This window comes from Aythya fuligula, chromosome 11, assembly GCF_009819795.1.
Source record: "Aythya fuligula isolate bAytFul2 chromosome 11, bAytFul2.pri, whole genome shotgun sequence".
In the NCBI taxonomy this organism is placed as follows: Eukaryota; Metazoa; Chordata; class Aves; order Anseriformes; family Anatidae; genus Aythya; species Aythya fuligula.
Window position 1 is genome coordinate 2,407,353 of NC_045569.1, and position 27,364 is coordinate 2,434,716.

General features: G+C 53.8%; 1 protein-coding gene across 1 annotated transcript; it reads right to left on the bottom strand.

The window, feature by feature from the left end:
• Positions 1 to 11,849: 11,849 nt before the first annotated feature.
• Positions 11,850 to 27,085, bottom strand: ONECUT1 (one cut homeobox 1). Its single transcript, XM_032195042.1, has 2 exons — positions 26,005 to 27,085; positions 11,850 to 13,217 (listed from the first exon to the last, which is right to left on the bottom strand). Exons 1-2 carry the CDS (start codon positions 27,083 to 27,085, stop codon positions 12,925 to 12,927), a joined length of 1,374 nt encoding a protein of 457 aa, XP_032050933.1. The 3' UTR covers positions 11,850 to 12,924.
• Positions 27,086 to 27,364: the final 279 nt, after the last annotated feature.

Here is a 27,364-nt window from a genome sequence, read left to right on the forward strand (position 1 = left end):
ATTAAAAGTATTTAGAGTATCGGTGTCAGCTGCGCTGCTGCCAGTGACTGTGCGTTGCATCAAATACTGCCCTGCAGAGTATTTTCAACATGTATAAATGCAGAATCAGAATTAGAGGGTTGTTCTTAATTATAATTTGGATTTTCCAAAAATAAACACTATCCTAACCTCACCCATGCTGGCTTCAGTCGCAGGCCTCTTTTTTGGCAGCAGCTCCATTGACTTCACTCGCTTTTGGCTGCCTCTGAGGTGGATTTCAAATTCTTTTCAATCCAATCAAAAAAAAAAAATGAAATAGGAGAACAGTGTTAAAGCACTGTTTTCTAACTTATAAAACATCAGTAAAACTGAAAAATGAATAGCAAAGGCCATAAAGTAGAATGAGGAATACAGAAAATATGTTGTCTGAGAAACAGCCCTTTTCACGTTGCTGCTCCCAAGCCACGTGTGTGTACATTTTTGCAGTAAAAACCCTTGAAAACACTGACTGCTCCATCTTTTCAGATTTCAATTTGTCATCGGGTGTTAGCAGATTATTTAGAGCACAAGCCTTCTAAACAGTCCCTTTGTTCTATATACATTAATTGCTCCTGCTGTCAGCCAGAGGGAGATGTATCACCAGCAGGATAATATATAAAGCTAAGTGCTATTTTGCCAGGGAGAGCAGAAAAATATTCGGTGATTTTTATAACACCTTCTCCCTAAGGCCCACAATGCACTTTACAAGTAAGATTGAATTAAGCTTGTCAGCACTCTGTATGGGAGGGAAATATTTCTTTCCCTATGTCGGAGAAGGGAAACTGAGGCATTAATATTAAGTCCTGAGCAAAACATTTAGCTGCATGCTTTCAAGCCCTGGAAACTTTTTACACAATTTAATTAAGCACATACTCGAGCGCCTTGCTGGAATAGTGCATGAAAAGGATGCTACACCACGCTGCCGTATACCCTGCAGCTGGGAAAACACCCCAGGTTCCCTATTGCTCACTCTCTAGTGACAAGGACTTCTGTTTTAATCCACTGCTGACCCCAGAAATGCAGCTGGAGGCCAGGTGGTTTGGTGCTGAGCATGCTGCTTGGCTGGAGCAGGTGGAGGTGAAGCTGCTCTGTGCTGAGCCAGCCCCAGGCCCGGTGGCAGGGCTGGGAGCAGCGGTGTGCCCACTCCCAGCCCCGTGGCATTTCTGGGCTGGAGCTGCTAGGACACCCACAGCAAGCCTCTGGCTGCGACCCCCCTGCTCTCTTTCCTAGGGGTCTGATTGCTATTTGCAGGCAGCCCAGCGGGAGCGAGGAGGTGCTGCAGATTGCAGCTGTGTATTTATTCTCAGGAACCAGGACCGGCACTGTTTTTTTTTTTTTTTTTTGTTTTGTTGTTGTTATACCAGGCTGTGAACTGCAGACATGGGGATGGGTGCACCCACGTGGGAAGGAGCTAACTGCTGACCTATTTAGATTGATTTGAGCCAGGAGCATTTCTCTTGCAAGATGTGGCTCCCAAACAAATGCTGAGCTTGAGGAAGGGCACCTCCTGCCAAAAGGAGGGCAGCAGAGGAGCACAGATGTGAGCACACTTGCCTGGCCTGAAGGAACACATCCCTGGGCGATGGCTGTGGGTCCCCTCCAGCACCTCAGGCACTGCCATTCGCTTCCTTGTGAGACAGCACCGACACCCAGATGCCACGGTCTTGCTTCTGTCCCCTGCTGCACGTGCCTTCCCGCAAGTCAGTGTTTGCCAAGTGAGGTGCAATGCAAAAACTACATGAAATATAAGAAAGGAACAATCTAAAGCACTTATAAGGTCAAGTGATTTGAAAAACAAACAAACAAACAAACAAAAACCAACAAAAAAAAAAACAGGGCTGTATAACTCTTTAGGGATTTTAAATCTGTTTTTAATGCATATGCTCATACTGATGACTCTACACAGCAAGCCTGAGATTGAAACAACCCTTTTAAATTAATATATAATGCATTATTATTAACACCGCACATCCCCTAATTAAAGGGATAATAGGGAACATACCAGCTCTGTTGGTTGCCGTGAGTGACACGCAGCTGGGAGCTAATTGCCTGGCCTCCCGCAGGAGCAGATGGAGCCGAGGCACAGCCTGACGCAAAGCCCCCCGCTCGGCAGCCACCTGCCCCGCAGGTGGGCAGGCACAAACCTGGGGGCTTGGGAAAGTACCGCCTGTCCCAGGCCAGTGAGACCCTCAAAACTCAAGGCACTGACTTGTCACAGAAGAATAAATGCAGCCGGTAAATTCGGTGTGTCCGATGTGCCTCGTGGTTCTGGCAGCTCAGGGGTTGCCACCGCATCATTGCTGTGGTTGTCACAGCCAGGAGTGTACTGCCTGCCTCCCTTCCCAAGTGAAGGCTGCAGATCTCAGTTGTGCACTTCTAGTGCTCAGGGCTTTAGGACCAGGCTTGTTTTGTGAGGCTTCTGATGAAGCAGGGGGCAGGCACTCCTGTCAGCCTGAAGGCAGGTGTTCCTGCAAGCATCCCACAAGGATCCATGGAGTGGGGCAGCTCTGGGAATGGACCAGGGGGTGGGCTCAGTCCTGCATGTTGTAGGATCACTCTTCAGCCAGGCATACACTTTATATTCTTTAAAAATACCTTTAAATAGAATATATACTCACAATGAGAGATGTAAACACATTGCAAAAGGTTCCATGTCTGAATCGGAGGAGCTTGGACCCTTTCCCGAGCCCTGGCAGGCCCGGGGCTGCAGTTACAGCCTGTTCCTTGCGACCCTCTGCTGATACCAGCAGGGACACTGCCCGCAGCCCCCTGGCCCCACAGAGCCACCCCTGCAGCCCGGTGCCCCCCAGGAGCAGCAGGGCATCGGGAGTGGCGACCATCAGACAGCCCCCATGGGGACCCAGGGCATTGCCACCTCTCAGCATGGTGGGGGATCTTTCTTTCTGCATCATCTGGGGGAAGCGCGGTGGCCCTGTGCAGGGCATCCCCCCAGCAGCACAGCCAGCTCTGTGCCCCAGCCAGGACCAGCCGCAGGGTGTCCCCACCGCAGGGCTGCCGAGCTCTGGAGGAAGCAGCTGGCATTTTCCAACATGAATCCCAACTCGTTTGCTATTTCCAGTGACTGCTAAGAATATGACAATTTTTCTCTTATTCCTGTGAATCCAACAGCCAGTCTTACACTGCCATAAACAGCACAGAAATGTCTAACCCAGGATTTAGGTTAGAGACAGGAAACCTCTGCTATCCTTTCCCATGTAAAGGAGCTTTTTGAAATGAAAAGCAATTTGAATGTGGCTTTCGAGCCCCATACTCCAGCCCTGGGTCTGTTATGAGAAGTGTCACAAATGTCACTGAAGTTTGCTTAGAGGGGAATCACTGAAACAGCTTGTTTTGATAACACGTTTATAAGGAGCCAGGTCACAGTGCAGGCAACGACAACCTAAGCGTGGCCAGGAGGGACCACAGAGGAGCGAGGACAGACAGGGGAGTGCGGGCTGCTGGCACAGGAGGTTTGCCTTCAGCCGAGGCTTGTCCTTGCTCAGCTGGTTGGAGCCCTTCAGTTCACATGGTGTTATCAGCATTGCTGAACCTGAAGGAATACTGGTACCAGCAGCTTAGTCTGGCTGCTCTCACATTTCTGCAAACAATTTAGCATTTTGCCAATGCAGTAAATCAGGAAACCTTGGTTTTCTGCATGTCCCTCTGAACTAGCACTCACCCAATGGCAGCACTTACTCTCAACCCTTAGACCTTTGCAAACCAGTGACCTGCTTGGAGCAGTTCCCGGTGCACCTTTGGATATTTTAATTACTTTTTTGCTAGTGAAATTATTTGATAAGTGATTGGGAAAGAATAAAGCAACCATATCCAGACCTATACTAAAATAGCAAACTCCCTTACCATCTCTGAAGCGCTGGCTGCTTGGAGACAGTGTAAGGTTTTTGGAGCCTGAGCAGCGATGTGTGCTCATTCCTACATGGAATTTCCATAATTCCTCAATCAATTACCTGGAAAAAGCTGCCATTTTAATCAAAACCCTAAGGGTAGACGAAATCATGAGAAAACACAGGCTTTATTGCAACAGATATTGACTGTAACTCATTAAGATGTTAAGGTATTGACATCCCATTTGATGAGAAAAATGTCTGGTAGCGAGCGTACATAACTGTTACGGAGAGTGCCAGCATCAACACATCATAATGAGTAACTAATGATGTCTGAGGCCTAACTGGGCGATTAAAGCAGCATCCTTTGATCTGTGTCACTGACTTGATTTAATGCCACACCAAGATTGAATCTCTGCGCACCACTGGGGAGATTCAAGTAATTTGAGTAATTTGCTGGCCTTGTCCCTGCATCACCAGGGTGCTTGCAGTGAACGCAGTGCTCCTGTGACCGTTTCTCCCCTCACAGCTCCTGCCACCAGCCCTCAGTGTGCCCTTCAGTCCCTACCCTCACCGAGCAACGCTCCTCTGTCAAGAGGAGCTGATAGGAAGATGCTTTGGTGCCTTTTACCCAAGCCTGCTGTGCTGTGCATGGTAGGCAGGAGTCACACTATGCAGAACCACAGGATTTGGGGCTTCTGGCATGCGCTGAGCTTTCTGTTCAACCCCTGTGTTTGCCTGGGGTGAGAAAAGCTTCAGTGCTGCTCAGAGCTGCCCCTAAACAAGCCCCTGCTCTACCCCAGAACACACCCAACCCAGCTCACCTGGCACAGGCCCCAGCTGAGGGGAGCTGGGTGGGCTGGGGCAGCCTTTATTGCCCTGGGGCAACCTGAGGCAGGGGGCCGCAGCTGCTGGGAGCTGGGTCACGGACACCCCAGGGCCCCCTCAGTGCATGGGGTCAGGGCAGCGAATGACCGAAATGACTCCTGAGAGAAGGAAACGTGGGGCAAGGCCTCGGCCCCAGGGCGCGCTGGGGCTGCTGAGCAAGTCCCTCGGGATGGCTTCTGGTGGGGAGGCGCCTCTGATTTGGGGAGGGGGCCTGCCCATCTCCCCTTCACACTTGTGCTTGCCCTGGATGGGGCCTGCTGGTGGTGTGAGGCCCGACCAGAGGCGTCCCGTGCCCCTCTCAGCGTGGTGGTACAGTGAAGGCACATGGCAGGGCCCAGCCTGCAGGGGGTTCCAGAGGGAAAGCACTGTCAGCAGCGTGCAGACCGTCCATCCCCACACAGGCAGCTGATGCCATGATTTATGGGATGAGAATGAAGTTTTAATCCTTCTCTCAGTGCCGCGACCCTGATTTCCACAAAAAGCTGTTAAATTTTGTGGCACTCTGCACTTCATTAGGGGCTGGGGAGGGGGGGGCTCAATGCACTGCTGGATCCCTCGTGGCGGGGCTGCCTCCCGGTGGGCAATCTCTGCGATCAGATCCCTGGGAAAAGACCCCGTGGGATAACAGGGAGCGGAGGCACTAACAACAGTGACAGGAAAGGAATACAATATCCCTTCGAACAATTAAATATTGATCCTGCGGGCCCGAGGCGGACTCCATCACACGAAAGGAAACACCTCTGTGAATTAGTCTGGTGACATCCATACCCTAAGACTGTATAAAGGAAACCGAGATTAGATGCTTCGCTTATTTTCTTCATTTTTTTTTTCCTCAATTAGAGAAACGCAGGGGATGGGTGCTCGGGGGGCTGCATGCAGCCCAAGGGGCCGCTTGTCCCCGCCGTGGGTGCCCCCACCCGTGACACCGTGAGCACCCCTGTGCTTGGGTGCTGCCCGGTGCCGGCACAAGGAGACACAAAAGGAGGCAAGAGATGGCTAAATTTAAAGTGCTGGAAAATCCAACCTTTTATTTACTACATTTTTGTGACTACATAAACGCTGAAACATTTTAACACTGAAAAGCATGATGACATCATCACTTGCTTTTTTCTTTTTTTTTTTTCTTTTTCCTTTTTTTTTTTTTTTTTTTTTTCTTTTTTGCTTAGCAAACACAGCAGATGATATTGCACGGCATAAAGTGAGAACAGTAGCAAAGCTTAAAAAAAGTAACTGAAGGAAACCGTAACGCAGTACAGGAGATACTCAGAAACAAAGCAGGATAATGCCTAGCGCATCACACTTGTCGCTACACACAAAAATACAGAAGAAGAAGCGCTTGACTAGGAGAGAGATTGAGGAAATCCCAGCGACCAACCGCAACGGGGTGCAGCGAACGGTCTGAAATGCAGGGGCAACGCCTGAACCACGGCTGCTTCCCAACGGGTGAGCTGCGGGTGGCGGCGGAGGGGTCTCGGAGCGGGACCTCGCCTCCCGGGGCTGTGCGGGACCCCCCGCCCCCCGCCCCCCGCTGATTGTCTCGGGCGCCCCCTGCGCGGCGGCGGCTGGCGCGGGCGGGCAGCGGCCGCGGGGGGGCGCGGAGCTGCGCGGGAGGGGGCGGGGCCTAGCGGAGGGGGCGGGGCCTGCGGACGGGCGTGGCGCGGTGGGCGGGGCCTGCGGACGGGCGGGGCGCGGTGGGCGGGGCCGGCGGGAGGGGCGGGGCGGGGGGCGGTGAGGCCGAGCGGAGGGCGAGGGGTGGCAGCGCCCGGTGCCGCCCGGTGCGGCCGCTCGCCTCGTCCGCGGCACGGGAACGGCTCCACGCACCGAGAGAAGCCCCCCCGGGGACAACACGGGGGCCGGGGGTCGCGCTTGGCCTCCCCCCTCCGCAGGCAACGCAACTCCCGGCGCGGCACTGGTCTGTGCAGTGAAAGCAGACATTTAGGCCGTGCTGACCCGCAGAGCAGTGACCGATCCTGCATTTCAGAGCGTCTGTATTGCCCCATTTCAATACTTGAAGTATAAAAACGTATCTAGAAAGTGTAACTCCTGACCGAAAGCTCAAACCCTGCCCTTGTCCTTCCCTCCCTCAACCCCTCCGACATCCCCCAAACGAAAACAACAAACACCTGGAGCTTAACTACTGTGCATGGAAAGGAAATATTTACACCCATCACAAACCATGTCAGAACACCACATTCAGTTGAAACAGAATCTATTATTTACGCAAAATAAAACACAGGTGAGTGGCATCCTATTTTCTGTGCCATGATGCCACCGTCAGCTTTGCAGAATTATCATTGTCAGTACTCTTTTTCTTTTCAACTCAAAACTGCTTTTTCCCTCTGGAGCTGACCGGAGGGTGCGGTGGCAGTCCCCACGCGGGACGGGGACATTTCTGCCCATCCACCCGCCACCGCGCACCACGGCTCTGCCACGGTCCCTGAGCCTGGGCATGTCCTGGGGAGGCTGGTGGCGCCGCATGGACCCCGACCCGTTCCCCCCGTCCCCCCTCCTTGCAGGGCCCGGCACCCGCGGGTGGCAGGGTGGCAGCCCGTGGGCGCTGCCAGCTGGGCTGCCACTGTCCCCTGCCACCCCAGGCTGTCCCCCGGGGAGGGAAAGCCCAGCGGGGGCCGGCCGTGGCCTTCCCACGAGCGGTGCCACCAGCCTCCGGCCAGCCGCTCTCCTGGGGCGCCCGCCCGCTGCTCGCGCTCCCCGTGCGTATGGCAAAGGAAAACAGAACTCAGCAAAGTCTCTCACAAATGCCAGTGCTTGGAAACATCAAACAACTTGGAAATTCTTTGGATGCGCGGGTCTTACCCGCAAAGGAACCTTTTCTATAAAAAAGACAAATAAATTAAAGGAAAAACGCGCTAATAATGCCTTTCTGCTTTCTAATGACAAAAGCACGACCTTGAAACACTCATTTTGGCATGTACAAGTCTGGGGGAAGGGAGGCCCGGGGGATAACCTGGCAGTGTTTGGAACACGCGTCGAAGTGCATGCCAAGACAAGTCTGAAGATACACCCTGCAGTCAAGAGAAGCACTCTCCTTCAGTTTATCTCAGCATCAAGAATGAAAAGATTGTAACATAAAGCTTTGGCCATTTTTGAATCTACTATATACAATTCGTTTTTAAACTACATAGTCATAAATTAAAGCAGTGATTAAATAAGCGTATACAAAATGTAATTAAATTAAAAATCACAGCACATTATAGAGAAAAAATAGGAACCATTTATCACAGCAGAGAATATTTTTTTTTTTTTACCCTGTGAAAAGAACATTGACTAGCAAACACAAAGCATCCAAACCGAAACAATAGAAATCAAAGCCATTTTTCCCTTTCTTGCATTCATTGCAAACAGCAATCTTTACCCACTTTGAAATATTCCCAGGAATAAGATCTTCCTTGAGCATATCAGAGAAGTTCTGCCAAAAAAAAAAAAAAAAAAAAAAAAAAAGAGGAAAGAAGAAACCCGAACCCAACCACAGCAATAAAAAAGGAACATACAAACAAAACAACCCCTACAAAATAAATAAGAATTATAAAGCTTTTTTTAAGTAACCTTAACAATTATCAAACTAGTAAGTTCTGCCTTATCACATAGACTCTCTATACAACATAACCCTAACGATTTATTACTATGAGGTATTTGGAGGAATTGGTAAAAGCAATGCACGGCCTGTCTGGGCTGAGGGACTCACGCTGCTTGCAGGGGAAGGAGGAAGGAACCTTTGGTTTGTCAGCAAGAAAGTGGAAAAAAACATTTTCCTTTGGTATCAAAGAAAGTTTCATTGCATGGTTGCACGGCAAAAAGCACCACGGTGAAGAATTATTCCTTTTTTCATTAGTGGCCTTTCTAACAGGCTGAGGTATTCAAAGAGTATAAGGTGAGAGATAAAGAGGTCAACAGCGGTTTAACACTTTGGTTCAAGCAAGGCACTCGTCCTAGGAGTTTACAAAGTTTGCAACATGTTTGCCTAGAGCTTTATTATTAGTATCCTTATCATCGTCAGTAGTAGCAGTTGTAGTAAGAGAAGTAAGAATTCGTCAGGTTACCATCATTACTATTAAGGAGAAGACAAGTCTACACACTGAGTGGAGGTGAGGACAGGGTGGGAGGGACAGGGAGGTGGGGAGGAGGAGTTCCCTTTACAGACCGAGGCCGTGCATGAAAAATCTTTGGTATTCTTTGGTATCATCAATGTGATTAAAATCACCAATGGAAATCGAGTGAGGTAGCGTCTTTGGTTCACACTATAAATAGTAGATCTTTACACACTTTTTTTTTTTTCTTTTTTTTTTTCCTTTTTTTTTTTTTTTTTTTTTTTAACACGTGGAAGTAGCTATTCCTTACCTTTTGCTTCTTTGTCTTTAGCAAATAGTTACCAAATGTATTGTAAAGCTAACCACACCACAATAATAAACCAGAAGGCTAAGCAAAGTCTCAAAATTAGCCTCTGGACCTTTGAATGCACCCAAACGCAGCTGGATAGAAAAGGGTAAGTGCTTTCTCTTTGTTTGCTAAATGCATAGTTTTCATCCTTATGTACAAAGGAGGAGGAAGAGGAGGAGGACAGGAGGAAGAGTAGTAGAAAGAAGGACCGTTCCTCAGGGCTCGAGCGTGGCATGGCAGCTCGGGCGAGGAGGGCTGTCCCAGGGCTGCGGGAGGCCAGCGGTGCTGCGGGGCCCGGCAGCGGCACCCCGGCAGCGCTGCCACCACCACCGGCTCGCTCCGGACCCGGGGCGAGGCCCAGCACCGCTGGCTGCCTTGCTCTTGGTCACCTGGCTTTACCTGAGTAAGGAGAGGAGGACGAGGCCTCCGGGAAGCCACGAGGGGTCGAACCGAGCAGCGCTGCCGGCTGGGAGCCTTTCGTTTTCCCTGGAAAGCTAATGGTGCCGTTTAGGATGGGGATGGATGTGGAAGTTTCACCACTCAGCCGGCCTCCCTGGGGGCTGTTACGGTCAGCGCGGGCTGCCCTGCGGGCCAAACATGCCCGCGGGGCCACCCATGACTGACGCCCAGCCTCCCAATGCTCCCAGGCGGTTTCGGGTTCTGCTCCTCTCCTAACTGTTCCTGGCAGATTTTGAGGTCCTTTGGTTTTGGAATCTGAAACTATTTTCCAGTTTGTCAGGAATGAAGTCCCGATCTCACCCTAGTGACCGGGCAGACTAATGCTAAAGTGATGGAGACAGGACTTTCTGCGTGGCGTCGAGCGCAGCGCCAGAGAAGGTGGGCAGCCAGGAAGCCTCAGCAGCAGGCCCGGGCTGCTCGGCACCGCTCTGCCCAGGCTGCGGGGCATGGGGCCGGGCAGCGCACCCAGGGCACGGCAGAAGCTTTCCTGTAGCTGTTTGCTTCATGATTTGAACTCAATTAAAGAAAAGTGTGTTCTCGGTCTATTTAGAGTATGAGGCGCATATTGCTTAGGGGAAGAGTGGTTTTGTTCTTAATGGCTTAGGAAAAAAAAAATGTTTAGAGATACTTAAAAGGACATGTAAAAACAAAAGAAAACACTAGCACTTAAAATCTACAACTTGTGCATCAGTTTTGGTGTGTGTGGATATATGTGTGTGCCTGTATACACAGACGCACCCACAGAAAAATGTGTGTGCCTGTGTGTATACACAGATCTACTCGGGGGCTTGTGTGGGTGGGTGTGTATCAGAGATCCTGAAATTGCATATTGGGTGCAAATTTAATGCTGGTATGAAAGTTCTCTTTGGTTTCAGCAAGTAGTCTCTAAAGACAATACAATGGAAATACTAAAAAATGCGTCAATGTACTTTGAATTTCCCTGCATTTTTAAATTCTCAAGTTTTAAATAAATAAGGCTTTCTTTTCTAAACTATAGGTACGTTACAAAGCAGTGTTTTGCTGGAAAAAACTTAAACATTAGTTACCACTGTCCTTTATCAATCTCACACTAATGAAACTGCATTCATAAGATACTTTATAGGTGAGCTTATTAATATTTGTCAATTATGCCTTGGTGGGAAAGGAACACTAAAAAGAAAGCTCGCTAAAATTTAAGGTAAGCTAGGGGCAGTAAAACATCACAGATTACATTTGAATAGATATTTGCTTTGCCATTCTTAAACTGGGTATAACATAGAAAAATGGGGAGAAATATCTGTTGCCCAAAACCTTGGTTTTATTTGACTTTATTTTAATAAAGAGATTTTTCAGTTAAATTCTAAACACTTACCGGAAATTAACTGTATACCCTGAAACTTGACTAGACCCTGTCATCTTGGGAAATCAATGGTGCTACAAAGGTGCTCAACTTCGGTGTTGCTAATATTTGAGCGGGCTTCATCACCAAAACCTGCATTGTTGATGTTGTCTGGATTCTAGTTTACCTTGAATTTTTTTTTTTTCTCTCTCTCTCTATTTTATTTTATTTTTTTTTAAAAAAAGGGTGTAAGTAAGATTACCTATTTCTAATCCTTTGGGCCTAACCTGCATATTTGATTACTTTGGAATTCTAACTAATAATATTACTACAGCAATTTGGAACACCGGTTAGAAATCTAACAGGCACATGTATGGTTTTTAAAGTCTATTTTCCCCTTACACTAAAATTTAATATGCAGATGTTGCATGCTTTACGTTTTAGTTTTATCGGAGTAGGGATGGGATGGTTTATCTTCTAAGGTTCTGTTAGCAACAGAGCAGTTAAAGCTTTTCAACTACAAATTTTAAACTATTTCATGCATTATCCTGATTAACAGATGAGCAAGAAAGAATGCACAGAACAAAAGCTCAGACTGCTGCCCACAGATATGAAGCCATGGAACAACAGGCTGTGCCTTGGTGTCATGGGGACTTTGCTACTGACTTCAGAGGAACCATAATTTGGCTTTCCAAAAGCACTCCTGGAGCTCCTGTCGGAGCTGTTCCCACCACCATCACCTTCTGTCCTACTGCTGTTTTCGATGGGAAAAGACCCCGAGCCTTCAAAGCTATCTCTATTCCTTCACCTAGGAAAGTCAATAGGTTAAAAAAATAAAGGGAAAAAAAAAAAAAAAAAAAAAAGCAGCAGCTCACTAACGTCAATGAGCATTGATCAGGCACAGGGCCCTGTGGTTTTAGGTTTCCTCAGATTTTCTCATTTGTGTATTGTCTCTTTTGGGCTGGGGCGGCACGTGGGGCAGCACAGGCCGCCTGCTGCCACTGGCACCAGCGACGGATGCGGCCCCCGGCCACCGGCCCCCTGCCTGCCACTGCCCCACCGCTGCTGGCATTCTTTCTTGCCGATCGGGAAAAGAAACGATAGTGTGGTATTACTAATGGCAAATAACAGTCTTGATTACAAGTTTTTATGTGTTATACAGTTAGATTAGTTTATACCTATAACTCTACATAGTATTTTGTGTAAAAATAGCTTTGGAATATTAAAATCATTGCAATAAAATACCTGCAATATAATTATTAAATGTGTTCTTTGGTAGCTAGTCGATTTTTTATGGATGGAATAGTTTTCCTTTTTTAAATCTGAACATTCCTTAACAAACAAAGAGAATGCACTGGTTTAGGTACCATTCAAAATTTCTTTGCCTAGTTTGAACTTGTTTCCGGGCATCTTGCCGGGGAAGCTCAAACACTGAAACAGCAAAAATCACACTACCGTTCAAATGAATTCAGACGACTCCACGCCTTGCCGGTCGCGCCGCGGCACAACCCTCTCTGCAGACCAGCCCTGACTCAGTCCCTAACCACCGGCGTGTACACAGTACGGATACACTGCACACCTTCATGGCAATCGCTGTGGAAATGAAGAGCCATATCTGAAAAGATGTCCCTTCAATGACAAGAAATCACTATGCTCCAAACCACTAAACAGCCAAGAACGGTGAAGATGATCATGAACGAAGGTGTGAGACCAGTGGTCTGCTTCTCTTCTCTTTGTGTTCCACTTTGTTCATTCCATTTCGCTGTCTTCTTTTGTTTTATTTTTTTGCAAGTCGTCATCCTACTAAAGCGTGTGTCTTAGAACAAAGTCATAATGCAGGTGAAATAAGTCTTTGGTTTCTTTGGACTTATAAATAGCATTTTTTTTCAAATAGTTCTAAGTATAAACCTGCTATCTTGAGGTCCTGGTCTGTCTTTATTTATTTATTTATTTATTTATTTTTAAAGCTTTTCCACCGAGGTTTAGTTCGTGGTTATTCCTTCATGCTTTGGTACAAGTGCTTGATGAAGAAGATGAGTTGCCTGAATTGGAGCTGCCCTCGTCTTGCCACTTATCCAGACTCCTCCTCCGTGCATTCATGAAAAAGTTGCTGACGGTGCTCAGCTCCAACCCAAGCTGCTGGGAAATGGTGATTTGTAATTCTTTGGACGGACGCTTATTTTCCTTGAATATTGCATGTAGAGTTCGACGCTGGACATCTGTGAAGACCAACCGAGGCTTTTTGGGGGTATTCCCTCTGTCCTTCCCGTGCTCTTGTTCTTTCCTCTTGCACGCTGTAAGAAAAGGGAGCACGGGTTAGAGAGGTCTTGCAAAGGAGTAAGTTACAACTAGGAAAAAAACGTAACATTCACTTCAGCTTTCACATTTGGAAAAGATGTGTGACACGAGATAACACAGATACAAGTTACATACATATTTCATGGATCCACCAACAGGTACTCACATGAATCCAGGCTGCTGTAAGGTTTGTAAATGAGAAAAACAATTTGACATGGCCTTTCAGCCACCTGACTCTGCAATGGCTACTCTCACCCCTTGCAATGCCCGTTTCACATATTTCATAGGCTTCTTGGGGTGAGAAGAGCCAGCCTGGGGGCCTGTTGCATTCAGCTGAGGTCAGCAGGGTGCCTTCGATGCGCTACTTGGGAGAGGGTGCAGGGGGTGCAGAGCGCATTTCTTGTGGGGTGGGTGTAGAGGGTGCTGTGGGACATGCAGGGAGCTGGCACGGGACAGGCACAAACGTGTCCCTGCGGTTTTGTCACCAGCTCCCTTGCATGGGGACAGCTCCAGGCCTGGCCCTGCTGGGCAGCACCCGCATCTGCATGGTAGGGCAGCCCCTAGGTTTACCACCTTGCTTTAATATGTGAACTAAATGCAAATTCAAAATTTTAAATTTTAATATATTATAAGCTGTCAAAAATGTAAGGAATTTACGTTAGAAAATGCTTTTATCATTGTCTGTTCAAACTCAGAACACGCTGTTAGTGAGGCTAAATTTTGAAAATACCCATTAGTGCTGGGAGTTTACATAATGGCCCTACAAGGCTGAGTGGAAATTCACTGCACTCTTAAATCAGCCTTTCCCACATTTTTTGTCTTCATTATTTGTTGTCAATACATTTCTATATTTGTTTCTTTTTGGCTGAGAAAAAAAACAAACTGAGAAAACGGGACCCTGTTACAGTCGTATAGGCCCAGATGGTTATGTATTTTGAACAAAACAAACCACGCTTTGCCACACAGAACAAGGGTGTAGTAAATCTTCCCTATGAAATTTCACTTCTTTCCTCTCTCTCCCCTCTTCTCCCCCTCAAGCACTGTTCTACCCCACATCACTGCAGCAGCAATCTGAAATCTGCCTTGCAGATCACCTGCTCGGCAGAATCCGTGGGGCTGGAAGCATGGCTCCGAGTCCCCCGACAGCCTTTGACCGCCTGCCAGCTCATATTGTTAGCATTTAGCTAGGATAAAAGGTTTCCTTGGGAGGACAGATTGGTCTGTCTCACTTTCAAAAGAGTCTGAAGCTGTCCGTTTCCTCTTTTTTCCCTCCAACAATGTTCTTTAATGCTGATTTAGAGAGGTATTTCTGAAGAGAATATGGATGTTCTGTCTCTGTGTGTCTAGTCCTGACTTCCGTGGAGATCAGTGCTGGTCATATCAAGTATTTTGTGCAGCATCTCCACCTATCCCATGGATGTTGGAACAAAGACAGCAAATTACTTTACAGAGGTCCTTCCAACATCTTTCATTGCTACCGAGAGCCAGCGTTGGCACGAGGGTTTCATTGCCTGAGGAAAGTATAAAAATAGTCCCCCAGCGCTTGTACTTCCAGGAGCAGCAAGCGCACAGGGGCGGCAGCAAGGCTGCGGAGCCGCGAGGCAGCGCTGGGGCTGGGCGGTGCTGGGCGAGGCAGGGCTCACTGCCCGGCCTTCCTGCCCTCTCCACGCAGAAGCTTTTGAAGCGCTCCCTAATGATGAGCATCCCAGCTGCACGCCCCTTCATGAGCAATGACACATCGATCACATGGACTGAGGTGCCAGACTCGTATCTTCTATAGTTATTTTTATCTGGAAAGCTTTGAAGAGTACTTTGAAGATACATCCTGACCTCTGAAATGTGGTATCACTTTTGGGCTGAAAAACAGGTTTCTTCACACGAGCAACCCCTTGTGAAGTTAAGCTGGTGAACACACTGCAGGGATCAGGCTCTGCTGAAATAATTCTGCATCCTGATTAAAGTGAATGTCGATAACTCACAGGTTAAAAATATTATTGCAAGAACAGCTCATTAGTTATCAACCAATATTAAAAATGAGAAAACGAGGAGCGCAAGAGATATCAACAGTCTCAACTTTTCATACTCCTAAAAACTTGAGGCTCAGAAATTCCTGTAAGAGCAGCTGCAGGCCTCAGCTTCAGCGACTCTGCCCCTGCTAACAGGGACAAACCAAACCCATGCCACGTTTGCTGTGCCTAACAACTCGTATCTTCACACTGCTTTACGCCTCACTTTTTCAAAGACTGCACGAACTCCGGCTTTCACCTAGATGGACTGTCCAGAGGGGAGATCAACATTTTCCACACAATCCTAACTACACCAGCAGCACGATCCACGTCAGCATTGTGCGCTGCTCCAGCAGGAACCTGCACACCACAGATCACAGGCACAGCGGTAAGCACAAGGCTGGTTCAATTAGCTGTGTAAACCACGGGGGCTTCAATCACAAACGAGTACAAGCGTTCTCTGAAATCACAGAGAATTAAAAAAAAACAGCCATGTATTGTGAAACTAACTTGCTTATGATGTCTACCAGAGCTTGTGCTCATCTCCTGAAATTTAATGTTCCTGAATAATTGTTTAGCTAGAGAACTTCCCAAGAGTTACCAAATACTTTGTTCCTGAACTTCAGTTGTACCAGAGACCTCAGTTAGAGACCTCTGTGACTGGTGATACCAGACACATCCAGGTGATGGAGTACGCACTGAGTGGTTGAAACCCTGACTCCACTTTCCTACTGGTTGTCTGCGAGCTGATGAAGAGGAGAGGGGGACAAGACTCAACAGCACCCATGGCAGCATCGGCTGAATCCCTCCGGCTGCCAGCACAATGCCCACAGCCACGTCATGTCTTCAGACATGTAATGCACCATACTGGGCCACATGAGCACCTGGTTCATCTCAGCCGAGCCCACCAGAGGGCAAGCTTTAGCGTTGCCCAGTTGCTCCCTGGAGGTGCCGACAGGCAGCCACCCACCCCTTCCACCCCTTCCTCCTTCAGCACGGCGGCCTTTTGGCTTCTTAACAAACTGCCACCTGGGATCACTGGTTTTCTACGGCTCTGGTTTAGCCCAAAGCCTATCGAATAAGAAGTGCTTGTCCTCATGTCTAAGCTGGAGTTCGCCAACTGTGAACCAAGGACTAACCACTCCTTGGCTCAGGGGTGAGGACCGGCTCTGTGGCAGCTGGGGACCTCGTGTGTGCCATGGGGAGCACCGCAGCCGGCTGCTGCCTCCCAAGCACGGCGCGGCCCCACGCAGGCGGAGTGAGGCCACGCTGCGGCAGCAGGGCCTAGCACCTGGCTGCAGCCTGGCCCTGGCCCTGCTCAGCACTGCCTGCAGACCCTTCCTTGTCCCGGGCAGCTGGTGACACCTGCCAAATCTGCAATGCAAAGCTTGTTCCTGTTCCAGCTCCGCTCCTGCTAACGTTCCTGAGCGGCAGACTGAGGGCAAGGCTTCCCGATAGGCATAATTGTTCAAAGAGCTCTTGCAACGGCGCTGTCAGGCCTCCTCCTGTGAGCAGGAAGGGTGCATCCCACCTTTCATCTTCTGCCTTGTCCAGACCCAGGAATATTAATAGCACTTAAAAATAAATAATGGTGATAATGAAAAACCGTAATAGGGTTTCCTGACGATCGTTTTCCCTGCATTGGAGCCAATCAATTTTAATAATAAATCATAGCTTCGAGCCTGCCAGAGAACAAATGTACACCGCGGGATGAAACGCTCCAACGTGAGCGTCTGTCCAGGCGGGCACAGAGGACGGGCAGACAGCAGGGCCGTCCCCCTTGGTGTCCTGGCCTGCAGTAAGGAAAATGGCGGCGCCGGCAGCACCCGGCCTCTGGCCAGACCCTCCTCTGAGGCAGGCAAAGGTGGTCGCTGAGGCCAGTGGCTTCACAGACACCAAGCGCACCCTGTTTGGGAAAAACACCAAAGCCTGTCTTTGAAACCACACACCGAGATAAGGATTTTATGTAGTGGAAGATAATAAAAGTAAATTGCGTTGATGTCCTTCACAGGCACCTGCCCTCTCACACAGCACAGAAGCCGAATTCAGGAAGCAGTGCTCCCGGCGGCGTGCGCGTCTCCACAGCATGGCACGGCTGCACCCTGCTGGCCCCATGCAGCCGCCCTGCCCTCTGCCCTGTGCTGTCCCAGCTGAGCGCCGTGCCTTGCCAAAGAGACTTAAGAAAGCCTAGTTAAAACATATCAAAGCAGAGTGTAAGGCAAAAGTCACTCTGAGTCTGGCAACACATGTGCAGATATGACAATGTAACATTATCAGTGCCAGAAGGAGCCTTATAAATCCACTGCTGAACTCTGGCCTCTCCCAGCCACTTCCATCTTCCTCTGCCTGGAGCAACAGATATTTTTGACACTCGCAATTCTCCTGATACAGTCCATCAATCTATTTTTGTCTCCCTTTGTTCCTTCTGAGTTGCCTGAGGGATCTGGCTGAGTTAACTTGCCGGGGCTGGCAAGGCCTGTACACCTCCTTATGGCCCAGCTGGTGGTGGGCAGCACAATTCCTGCAGTCTCACCACTGCCATGGCACTGTTTATCAGCATTTTCCTCCAGCGCGTGGCTGGCCCGACTGCCTATAACACGATAGGACCCATCCTGTGCTTGCAGGGGAGGGGACGATCACAATCGCTATGAAAATGCTCTAATTACATGCTTATGCTGGAAGAGAGATGAGGGTGCTTTGCCTGCCTGTGACGTGAACCGCTCTGCTCTGTCCTTCTAAAAGTCCAGACCACAGTAAGTGCAGGTGTTAACCCTGACACCTGATCTAGTCTTTCATCCCTATGGGGTGGATTTCTTCTTAAAATGCCCCTTTCAGGATGGCTCGTGAACTTTGAAAGATCACATACCACTGAGATGGGGAAGAGCAGCCACTTGGACAAAGCCCAGTAAAACTTCACTATTTATGAGCATTGTATTTGCTTCAGACAGGTGGCTAAAAACAAACAAACAAAACAAAAACCAGCATTATGCTTCTCTCACAGACTCCAGTGCAAGGTTCCCAGGAAGTAGCAGGGGAGTTTACAAGCTAACAGCTTCACAGCTGTGAGCTGAGAGCAGTCACCCTTCCCCAAGAAACCCCAAGAAGGGATGCAGCCTGGCTCTAACAGGTGCCAGCAAAAGCTTTGCATTCTGCATATGACATAGGAGAGACGAGGAAGCACGTATTAGATTGACTTGAGAGAGCTCTCAAAGCTTTTGTGAGCTTTTGCCCCCTCCTCTTGCAAAGGCAAATCATTTAGCTGTCCCAAGTTCATGCCTACAGGACAGGTCTTGGAGACATAAAAAAAACCTTTAAGAATTTCCTCTTTAAATGCATTTTCTAATTTTTGTTGTGTCAGGTCTATGGAGCCTGGGACCTGCCTGAGCTGCAGTCTGAACTGAGACCCTGCAAATTTCTTTCTAAAGCATCGATTTCTTGTTTTGAAATGTCACAAAACACCCAATAACATTTTCAGAGAATGAAAAGTCTTCACCGATACAAGCTAGAGTATCCCAAGGGATATTCCTCTGAAGGAGGCTCTACCTTTGGGTGGAGAAGGCAGCAGGATTTCCACAGGAGACTAAAAGGACTCCTGTGTAAGGACTTTGGACATCAGAGATAGTCCTAATCACACTGGCTGCAGGAGCTCAGTGGAAGCAAGTAGCCAAAAGTTTATGGTAAATTCATAGTGATGATAATACATAATGAAGTGTGATAAGCTCTATCCTTATCATGAGAAAAACACCTCCGGAGCATGCAGAGAAGCACACAAATAATGGATCTTTCTAAATCATCAAAAACTTTGTATTTTGGGAACATGAGAACAAGATTAGCAGCCTGTCAGACATGTTACCTGACCTCTGACTTCCCCACATGAACAAAAAGCAGGCAAATTCGTTTGGTCTGGATGGACAGCTCCAGCTCCATGTGTCACTCACCCTGCATAGTACTGCCCCTGCATGCCCCGTGCCTTCGATGGGCCCTGGCAGACGGGATCCCTTGGGCACAGTGCTGTATGCGCAGCTCATGGCCACGTGCTCCATGGCAGCAGTCAGCACAGATGGACCCCCAAAAGCTTCCAGCCATGGCAGGACAAGGCCTGCCCCTTGCGCTTGATGAAAGCCCACACAGGTGACACTGGCTCCCTGAAACTCTCCCCTTTCATCCGAAGAGAACACAGACTATACCGAAGTGTCTGAACACACACTGAGTGTCCTCATATCCCTCCTGGCACCACTCAGCATTTTGTCTCTCTGGGAATTTGCATTCACGCTTATTCAGAGTGTGGGTGTCTCTGTCTTCTCAGAGGTCATTTGATGTGGATCTTACTTCTCTGCTGCCACAGCCAGGCAGCATTTCCCTGTTGTTGTTTCACAATGCAAGAGGAGTTGAATCCATTTCTATATGGGAAGTTCAAAGAAGGACAGCAGTTTGTCAACATAAAGACCCCAGCAGAGACCGTGACTGGCAAACATCTCACTGCTGTGTGCTGTATTAAAATGGGTGACCTTAATTTGCTGCCGCTGGAATAATAAAGGGAATCTAAGTCATGCTGACTCAATGCGTTGGGAAGCTGCGGTTTCCACAAACTTATGGTGCTGATGGGTCTGTAACCGCTCGCATGAGCTGACATTGCCACTGCAGGACCTGTTGCTAAGTGGATCAATCAGGGCAAAGCACCCGATCGTCCTGCGATATCATTTAAAGCAAACGTTTCATTTCTTTCACTGGGTCCTTAGTTAACCATATTACCGTGACAAATATTTCTTTGTCTAGCATAAGTAGTTAGGATTTAATCACTTTAACGGCATCTTAATTACCCCAAATGAATTGAAAGGACATTTAATAGCAAAGATTAAATTGCCTTAATGAACGATTTCTGTGACTGCATCAATATTTTAATCACGTTAGCGCTTCCCGACGCGCCCACGAGCGCTGGCGGCGGCCGGCCCCTGGGTGGCGACCTCTCCTCGCCGCTGCTGCGCCGCGCCGCACCTCCCCGCGCCGCACCTCCCCGCACCGCTCCGCACCGCACCTCCCCGCTCCGCACCGCACCTCCCCGCTCCGCACCGCACCGCTCCGCACCTTCCCGCACCGCTCCACACCTCACCGCACCGCTCCGCACCTCCCCGCACCGCTCCGCCCCCGTTAACGATTTTTTTACATGGGAGTCGCACCGGGCCCGCCGCCCACGGGCAGCTTCGCATCCTCTCGTTCCCGCCGGGTGCGGTGCCGCCGCTGTCCCCCCGCCCCGGGGTTCTGCTGCTGCGGCCCCGTCCCGGGGCGGTGGAGGCGGCGGCATCCTCCAAAACCCTTCCCCGGGACGTCAAGGGCCAGCAAGGTGCGCTCAGCAATCCGGGCGGGCGGCTGCTCGGGCTCGTGTCCCAAGGTCCGGCCCCGCTTCCCCTCCGCTGCTTTTGAAGCCCTTGGTCACTTCCGATGATATTCAGAGAGCCAGAAATTAAGGAGAAGAACGCCGGGGAAGTAAAACCGAGTTCCTACACCCGGGGGCACCAGGGCAGCCGGGTGCGGGACCCCCGCAGGCAGTGCCACCGAGCTCTGAAAACATCCAGGAAAGGACCGGCCGCCCCGCAACTTCTCTGCCGGCCTCGCTCAGGAACTGGCCCCGTGTTCTCCGGTTTACCGCCGGGGGCTGTTGCGAGCAGCAGCTCTCCGGGGGCGCACAGCCCCTGCAGCCCCCCACGCAGCTGGCACCTGCCACGCTCCGACTGCCACTGGGGCTGCGCCCGAGGAGTGACCAGGGAGCGTTCCTGCTGCCCTGAAACGGGAAAATCCCAAATACCGTTAATCTAATATTGCTTCTACGAATCGTTCTCTTGGCATCACGAAGCTGACTTCCTCATACGCGAATGGCTCGGGTAAGGCGCGTTTTGGGAGAATTTCAGCAAGAACCGATCTCTTCCCCATCAGTATACGATTCATCCAGATGGACTGATGGTCGAAATGAAAATCAACATTTATCGATTTGATCGTGCAGGAGTGCAGTAGTCACGGAAATAGCCGACGGGGTGCCACGCTAGGTCCTCCCTCGACACTCAGGAAAAATTGCGCCTGTGCCCGCACTCATCTGATGAAAGCCACGAGCACTTCAGCAACAGCTCCTGAGCCTGAGTCCCTTCGGTGTGCCTCGCAGAGAACCCTTGCGCGGAGGGTGCGGGGATCCTCCTGCTACACCGGGGACGGGCGAACGCTGCCCGAGACAAAGCCCGAGCTGCCTTCAGGAACGCACCACCGCGGCCTTCCCAGCCCGTGCATTTCCAGCCGATTTCGCACCTCTCCAGCAGCTCCCGGCTGCGTAAAGTGGCGCTTGGCAGATGCCGGCTCCCAGCTGCGGTGCCCCGCGGCTCCTCGGCCCTGCTCACGGAGCGTCCTGGCCCGCCTGGCTGGGCTCGGAGCGGCTGGGAAAAGGCTTCGGTTTCCTCTGCCGAGCGTTCCCAGCCGGGGCGCCCGCTGCCCGGGGGCCGAAGGCTCCGCTTCCCAGGCACTCGGGGAGCGCACCGGGCCGGGGACCGAGCCCTCCGGGGGCCGCCGCTCCGCACACAGCCCGAGTGCCCGGGGCCGTTAAGCATCACCGACGGGGCCTCGCCCCCGCTGCAGGCGGCACGGAACCCCCCCGGCCGTGCTGTACCGTGCCGTGCCGTGCCGTGCCGTGCCGTGCCGTGCCGTGCCGTGCCGTGCCGGCGGTAACTGTCCGCAGTGCTGAAGCCGCCGCGGGCCGCGCCGCCCGGGCAAGCCGCGAACGGGGCCGGGGCCCAGAGCTGTCCCGGGAGCCCGCACCGAGGCGCCCCGGCCCCCTGCGTGTCCCACGGCCGTGTCCCGGCCCGGGGGAGCCGCCGCTGCCCGGTGCGGGGGCCCGCTCCGGCGGCGGTCAGTAGATGGCGCAGAGCCCCCGGGAACGGGAGGCGGCGGGAGCCCGGTGGCACCGGGCGGCGCGGGCAGACGGGGCGGGAGCGCTTCCGAGGCCGCTTTGTCCAACTGGCAGCGAGGGTGGCAGCGGGGAACGGGGCCCGCCGGGGTCCCCTCGCCACACGGCGGGGAATTCCAGCAAAGGGCCCGGGGGTGCCGGGACCGGGCACAGATGAACGCGGCTCCCCGCTGCCCGGCCCCGCTCCTCCACCCCCCGCTGGGCAAACATTAACGAAGGGCAAACGCCGTGCTGGGCGAGCGACCCTCAAGCAATCCCGCAGCAAGGCCGCTCTCCGCCCCTCGGCCCCGGCACCTCGCTCCGGGTCCAGCACCCGCGGGCCGGCCGCGGCCACGGCCTCTGCCCCGGGGTGCGGGCGGCGAAGCCCCCGGTCGCTGCCCTCCGCTCTCCCGGTGCAAAGGCACAGCCCCGCCGGTGGCCGTCGGACGGGCTCTAGCGAGGCGCTCGCGGCCGGCCCGCTGCTGCTGCTGCTGCTGCTGAGGCCGGGCGGCAGCGGGGCAAGAGGGGCGGGCGGCGCTCCTTAGATTTCATACTTAACGTGGGAAACGCTCTGATTGCCGTATCGATTTCCTTACAGTTAATTTGGTGAGGATTTCTCGCCGACTTCCCAGCCTTCGCTTAAGCCGAGATTTAATTTGGGCGGGAGGAAGGAGAAGGGGAGGGAGGAAGGGACGCGAGCTCGGCAGCCGGCAGCCAGGCCGCAGAAGCCCAGCGAGCAGCCGGGCCGAAGGGAGCCGGGCCGGGCCGGGCCGGGCCGGGCCGAGCCGCCCCCCTCCGAGCCCCGCCACCTGCTCCCCGCTCCCACCGGCCCGTGCCGGGCTCGGGAAGCCCCCGTCGCAGCGGGAAGGGCCGGCGGAGGCGGCTCCTGGGGCTCCCGCTCCCTCTTTTTGTCGCCTGCTGGAGCAGCGAGGCCGGGGGGGCTCTCGGAGCCCCCTGCCCCGGTCCCCTCGCTCAGCACCGGGCACTCCCCGAGGCCCTCGGGCAGCGCCTTTCCAACGTCTCCCGGCTCGGCGTAGCTGGTTTTCTCCCGCACTAGAGGAGCCCGATTTGGCCTTCTTTATCCCTCCCTTGTCACCTCCTCCCCTAGAAAATAACCCGAAAGAAACCCACTCCCGAATCCCAGTAGGCTGCGGGAGGGCCGTGCGTTTTCTTTGAATTGCATTTATTTTTCGGGATCCCTTCGCTGCCCTTCCAAATGTCAGCAGAGGCGGGGGGAGGGCAGGAAGAATAACTCAGAGAGAAACGGGCAAATGGATAAATATTCAGCGACGAAGGGGGAGCGAGGGGGGACAGACAAAGGAAAAGAGAACAGAGAGGGGAAAGAAGATGGGATGAATAAGATGGAGGCTGGAAGAGGTCAGCTTTGCAATTAGCAGTTCTGCTTACATTTCAAGAGACAGCCAGGGAAGTGTCAAGACCTCAATCCCGCTCCCATGTAACTACCAATTTTTCCTCTATTTGTCGGAGCTTCTGTAATCTGGGAGGTAGGAAGCCCCCAGGGATGGCTGCAAGGGGCCAGTACTCGAGATAAAGCGCCGGGCAGGAGCGCGGGGCCTAAACCCCCCGGGCTGCGCTCCCCCGGCCGCCTCCCGGCCGCTGCCTGCGGGCGCTGGGAAGAGGCGAGGGCTGCGGGGCTGCGCCGGGCATTTCTCCGCCTGCTGACGCTCCGAGCGCCCGGGAGCCGGTTATAACGGGGACGGGAAATTTAATTCGCGTCGGCTGGAGTCACTGCTGGCGTTTCGCGTTGCTGTTCCCGCCTCCATCCCCGTCGGGGCGCGTTTCCGCCCCGCGCGGGATGCTCCGTGCGGGGGCCGCGGGCCGGGCAGCGCCTCGAGCGGGGCGGGGCGGGGCGGGGGCGCGCTGCGGGGGCCGCCCCCATTGGCTGCGACGCGGCGCTATGCAAATGAGCACGTGCTGCGGGGGCCGCGCGAGGCCGCGCTGCGGGGCAGCCCCGGGGCCGCGCTGCGGGGACCCCCGAGCACGGGCGGCCCTCCCCGGCCCCCCCCTCCCGGCCCCGGGCTGCCGGCCCGCTTTAGCCCCGGGGAGGCCGCTTCTCTGAAGCGCCAGCTGTCAGGTCGCAGCGCTAAGGGGAGGCAGAAGAGCAGGATGTTGTCTCCCTAGACGTGTTGCCCGGAGCCGTGAATGGCAGGGTGGCGGGAGGAAGGGGGCGGTTTGGGGGCGCAGTGGGTCTCCCCGGACCCCGCAGCGGCCGCCTCCGTCCCAGCTCTTAGCACCGCCCCGGCGGGGCTGGCAGCGCTCCCCGGCCGGCAGCGCCAGGCAGGGGATGCCAGCAGGCTCCGAAGCGGGGGGTTGTTCCCAGTATCGATCTATGCAAATGAGGGGAGATTCAGGTCGACCGAATTGTCGTAAAAATACACGCCAAATCGAAGAAAGTTCGCCTTAGCAATCGTTAAGGGGATATCGGAAACACAAACCCCGTCCTCCTCTCTCGGATAGCACCAGCCAGACGAGGGTTTTACCCCTGGCGGGGGCTGGTGCTGAGAAAGGAAGGCGGAACGGGCATTTTCTGCGAGCTCAGACCTTTGAAACTGACTCCGCAGGAGTGGAAGCCAAAGAGAGCAACGTCCTCCACCAGCCAGCACCGGCAGGGACGGCCGCGGCACGGGGGAAGAGCGAGATCCCCGCCGCGTCCCCTCCCCGGCACCGCTCAGCCGCAGCCAGGCTGCGGGCACGGCCGGGGCCCAGCCAGGTCCCAGCCGACCACGAGGCGGTTCCCAGTTCCCCCAGTTCCCACCGTCGCGCCAGCCGGAGGCGCAGGGACGTTTGTGCGTTTGAAAGAAGAAAGATATTTGGCCCTTCCCTTATTTTTGTCTGTGAAACGGATCAGTGACCCCGGCTCCAAGTCGGATTGACTGTCTCGCGTTCTCCAGGGACAAATTAATGGAGACCTATCACTTAATTAACAAACCCTCACTCACGGCATATTAAACTCGGGCTCTGCACGGGGAGCACACGCTGGCGGGCCTGGGGAGGAGGCGGGAGGAGAACGGGTACAAAACAGGGCGGAAACACATTTTGCTCCTTCGGGTCTCCGAGCAGACAATACCGCCGCCGTGCCCCCCGAGCACACCGACCCCGCAATCGCTGGGGTGTTTCGAGGTCCTGAAGCGAGGCGGGGACACCACCCGGATCGCTTCTCTCGGGCAGGGGAATCAGCAGGAAAGCCGAGCTCCAGGGGCTAGTGCTAATTGCGACCGGTTCCAAACAAATAATAACCTAACGACCCTGGCCAACAGCGTTTCTGGCCGCCTCTCTCTAGCCGCCGCTCCCACGCCAGGCTCGCCGCGTTTGCGGGGACATCGCCGCCCCCGGGCACCGACCCCAGGCGCGGACCGCAGCCGGCCCCGGCCCCGGCCTCGCCGCACTGCCCGCGGCTCCGGAGCTCGCTCCCCTCCGGCGGCGCGGCGCGGGGCTCCCCGCGACCCCCGGGACCCCCGGCATTTGTCCGTGCCCCGGCCCGGGTCCCCGCTCCCGGCCCGGCCGCCAAACCAAATATTTCCTCCTCGACCGGCGCTGGGAACGGGACAAGGAGGTTAACGGCGAGCCTCCGGGCAGGCGGGCTGCGGGCCGCCCCGCCGCGCCGCCCGGGCTCGCACCCGCCGGCTTTCGGGGCCGCTTCCCCGCGGCCGAGCCCGCCGCCGCCGCACCTGCCGGGGAGGGACGCGATCGGGCGGGCGCCCGGCCCCGGAGCACGGCGGACACCGAGCCCCCCGCCGCCCCGCCGGGAGCCCGGGGCCGGGGCCGGCTTTGTGCACGGGGCGGCCCGGGCCGCTGCTCAGCGCCGGCCCCCCCGGGCCGCAGCGGGCTCACCTGCCAGCCGCAGAGCAGACATCCGCTGAAACTCCGGCTCCTGGAGCCACTTCCACATCCTGCGGAAGGTCTCCCGGCCGGATTTGAGCTTGCTCCAGGGCTTGGGGTTCCTCAGCAGGTCCGAGAGGGTCCCTTGAGAGCGGCACAGCACCCGCTGGGCGAAGATAGCCTGGGGGATGCTGTACCGCTTGAGCTCGGTGGTGATCCTCTGAGCTACTTCTTTGGTATTGATTTCTTCCATTTGCCCTGAATTACTTCCACTGTTGACCTGCGAACCGGTTACAGAAGGGTTTTGCTCCCTGGCCGAGCCCAGGATCTGCCCGTGGCTCTGGGCGTTCAGGTGGGCATGGGGGTGGTGCGGGATCCCGTTGATAGGCACCATGCCGGCGGAGGTGGGGGTGAGGTGTTGGTCGCCGTGCCTGGCTAACATGGCGGGGTGGTGGGCTTCGAAGCCGTTCGGGGTGAGCATTTTCTCGGCGGGCATGGCGGCGCCGGGGTGAGCGTAGTGGGGCAGCCCTTGCTGGGAGTTGTGGATGCCGCCCAGGCCCGACCCGGACAGCGGAGAGAGGCTCTGCCCCATGCCGGCGACATCCTTGTGGTAGGGGGTGTAGAGGTTGTTCACGGACGCCAGACCCCTCTCGTCCCGCATGAGCGTGAAGCTGCCGCTCACGTTGCCCGGGATCCGCTGGTGGGGGTGGTGGTGGTGATGGTGGTGGTGGTGGTGGTGGGGGAACTTGTCCGACACCGTCGAGATGGGAGGCAGCGGCTGCAGCGGGGTCAGCGTGGTGTAGGTGCTGCTCATGCTCATGCCGGGGGGGGTCTCGCAGGCCATGGTCATGGTGGGGTGCAGGGGCCCGCTCAGCCCGTGCTCGGGCGGCCGGTGGTGGTGGTGGTAGTCGCCGCCGTCGAGGATGGCCGCCATGCCCATGGGGCGCGGGTGGGCCGCCAGCTGCCCGCCGCGGTGGGCCACGGCGCCGCGGTGGTGGGGGCTGCCGCTCAGCAGCTCGGCGGCGGCGGGCACCGGCTCGTGGCTCACCCCGTGCAGGTCGCCGATGTTCTCCATCGCCAGCTGCGCGTTCATCGCCGGGCGTGCGGCCGGCCGGGCGGCACGGCCATCTGCGGCGCGGCCCGGGGCTCCTGGCGGCGGCCGCGGGACGGCGGCGGCGGGGGCGGCCGCGGGAGGGGCTCGGCGCTGCTGCCGCTGCTGCTCGGCCGCCCGCGGTTAAATTTTGGTTGGTGGTTTATTGGATTTTTTTTTTTTTTTAATGGATTTTTTTTTTTTTTTTGGTGGATGACGGCGCCGGATCGCTCCTAGGGCCCCCGCTCTCTCAGGACGGGCTCCGCAGCCGCGGCGGGTGTG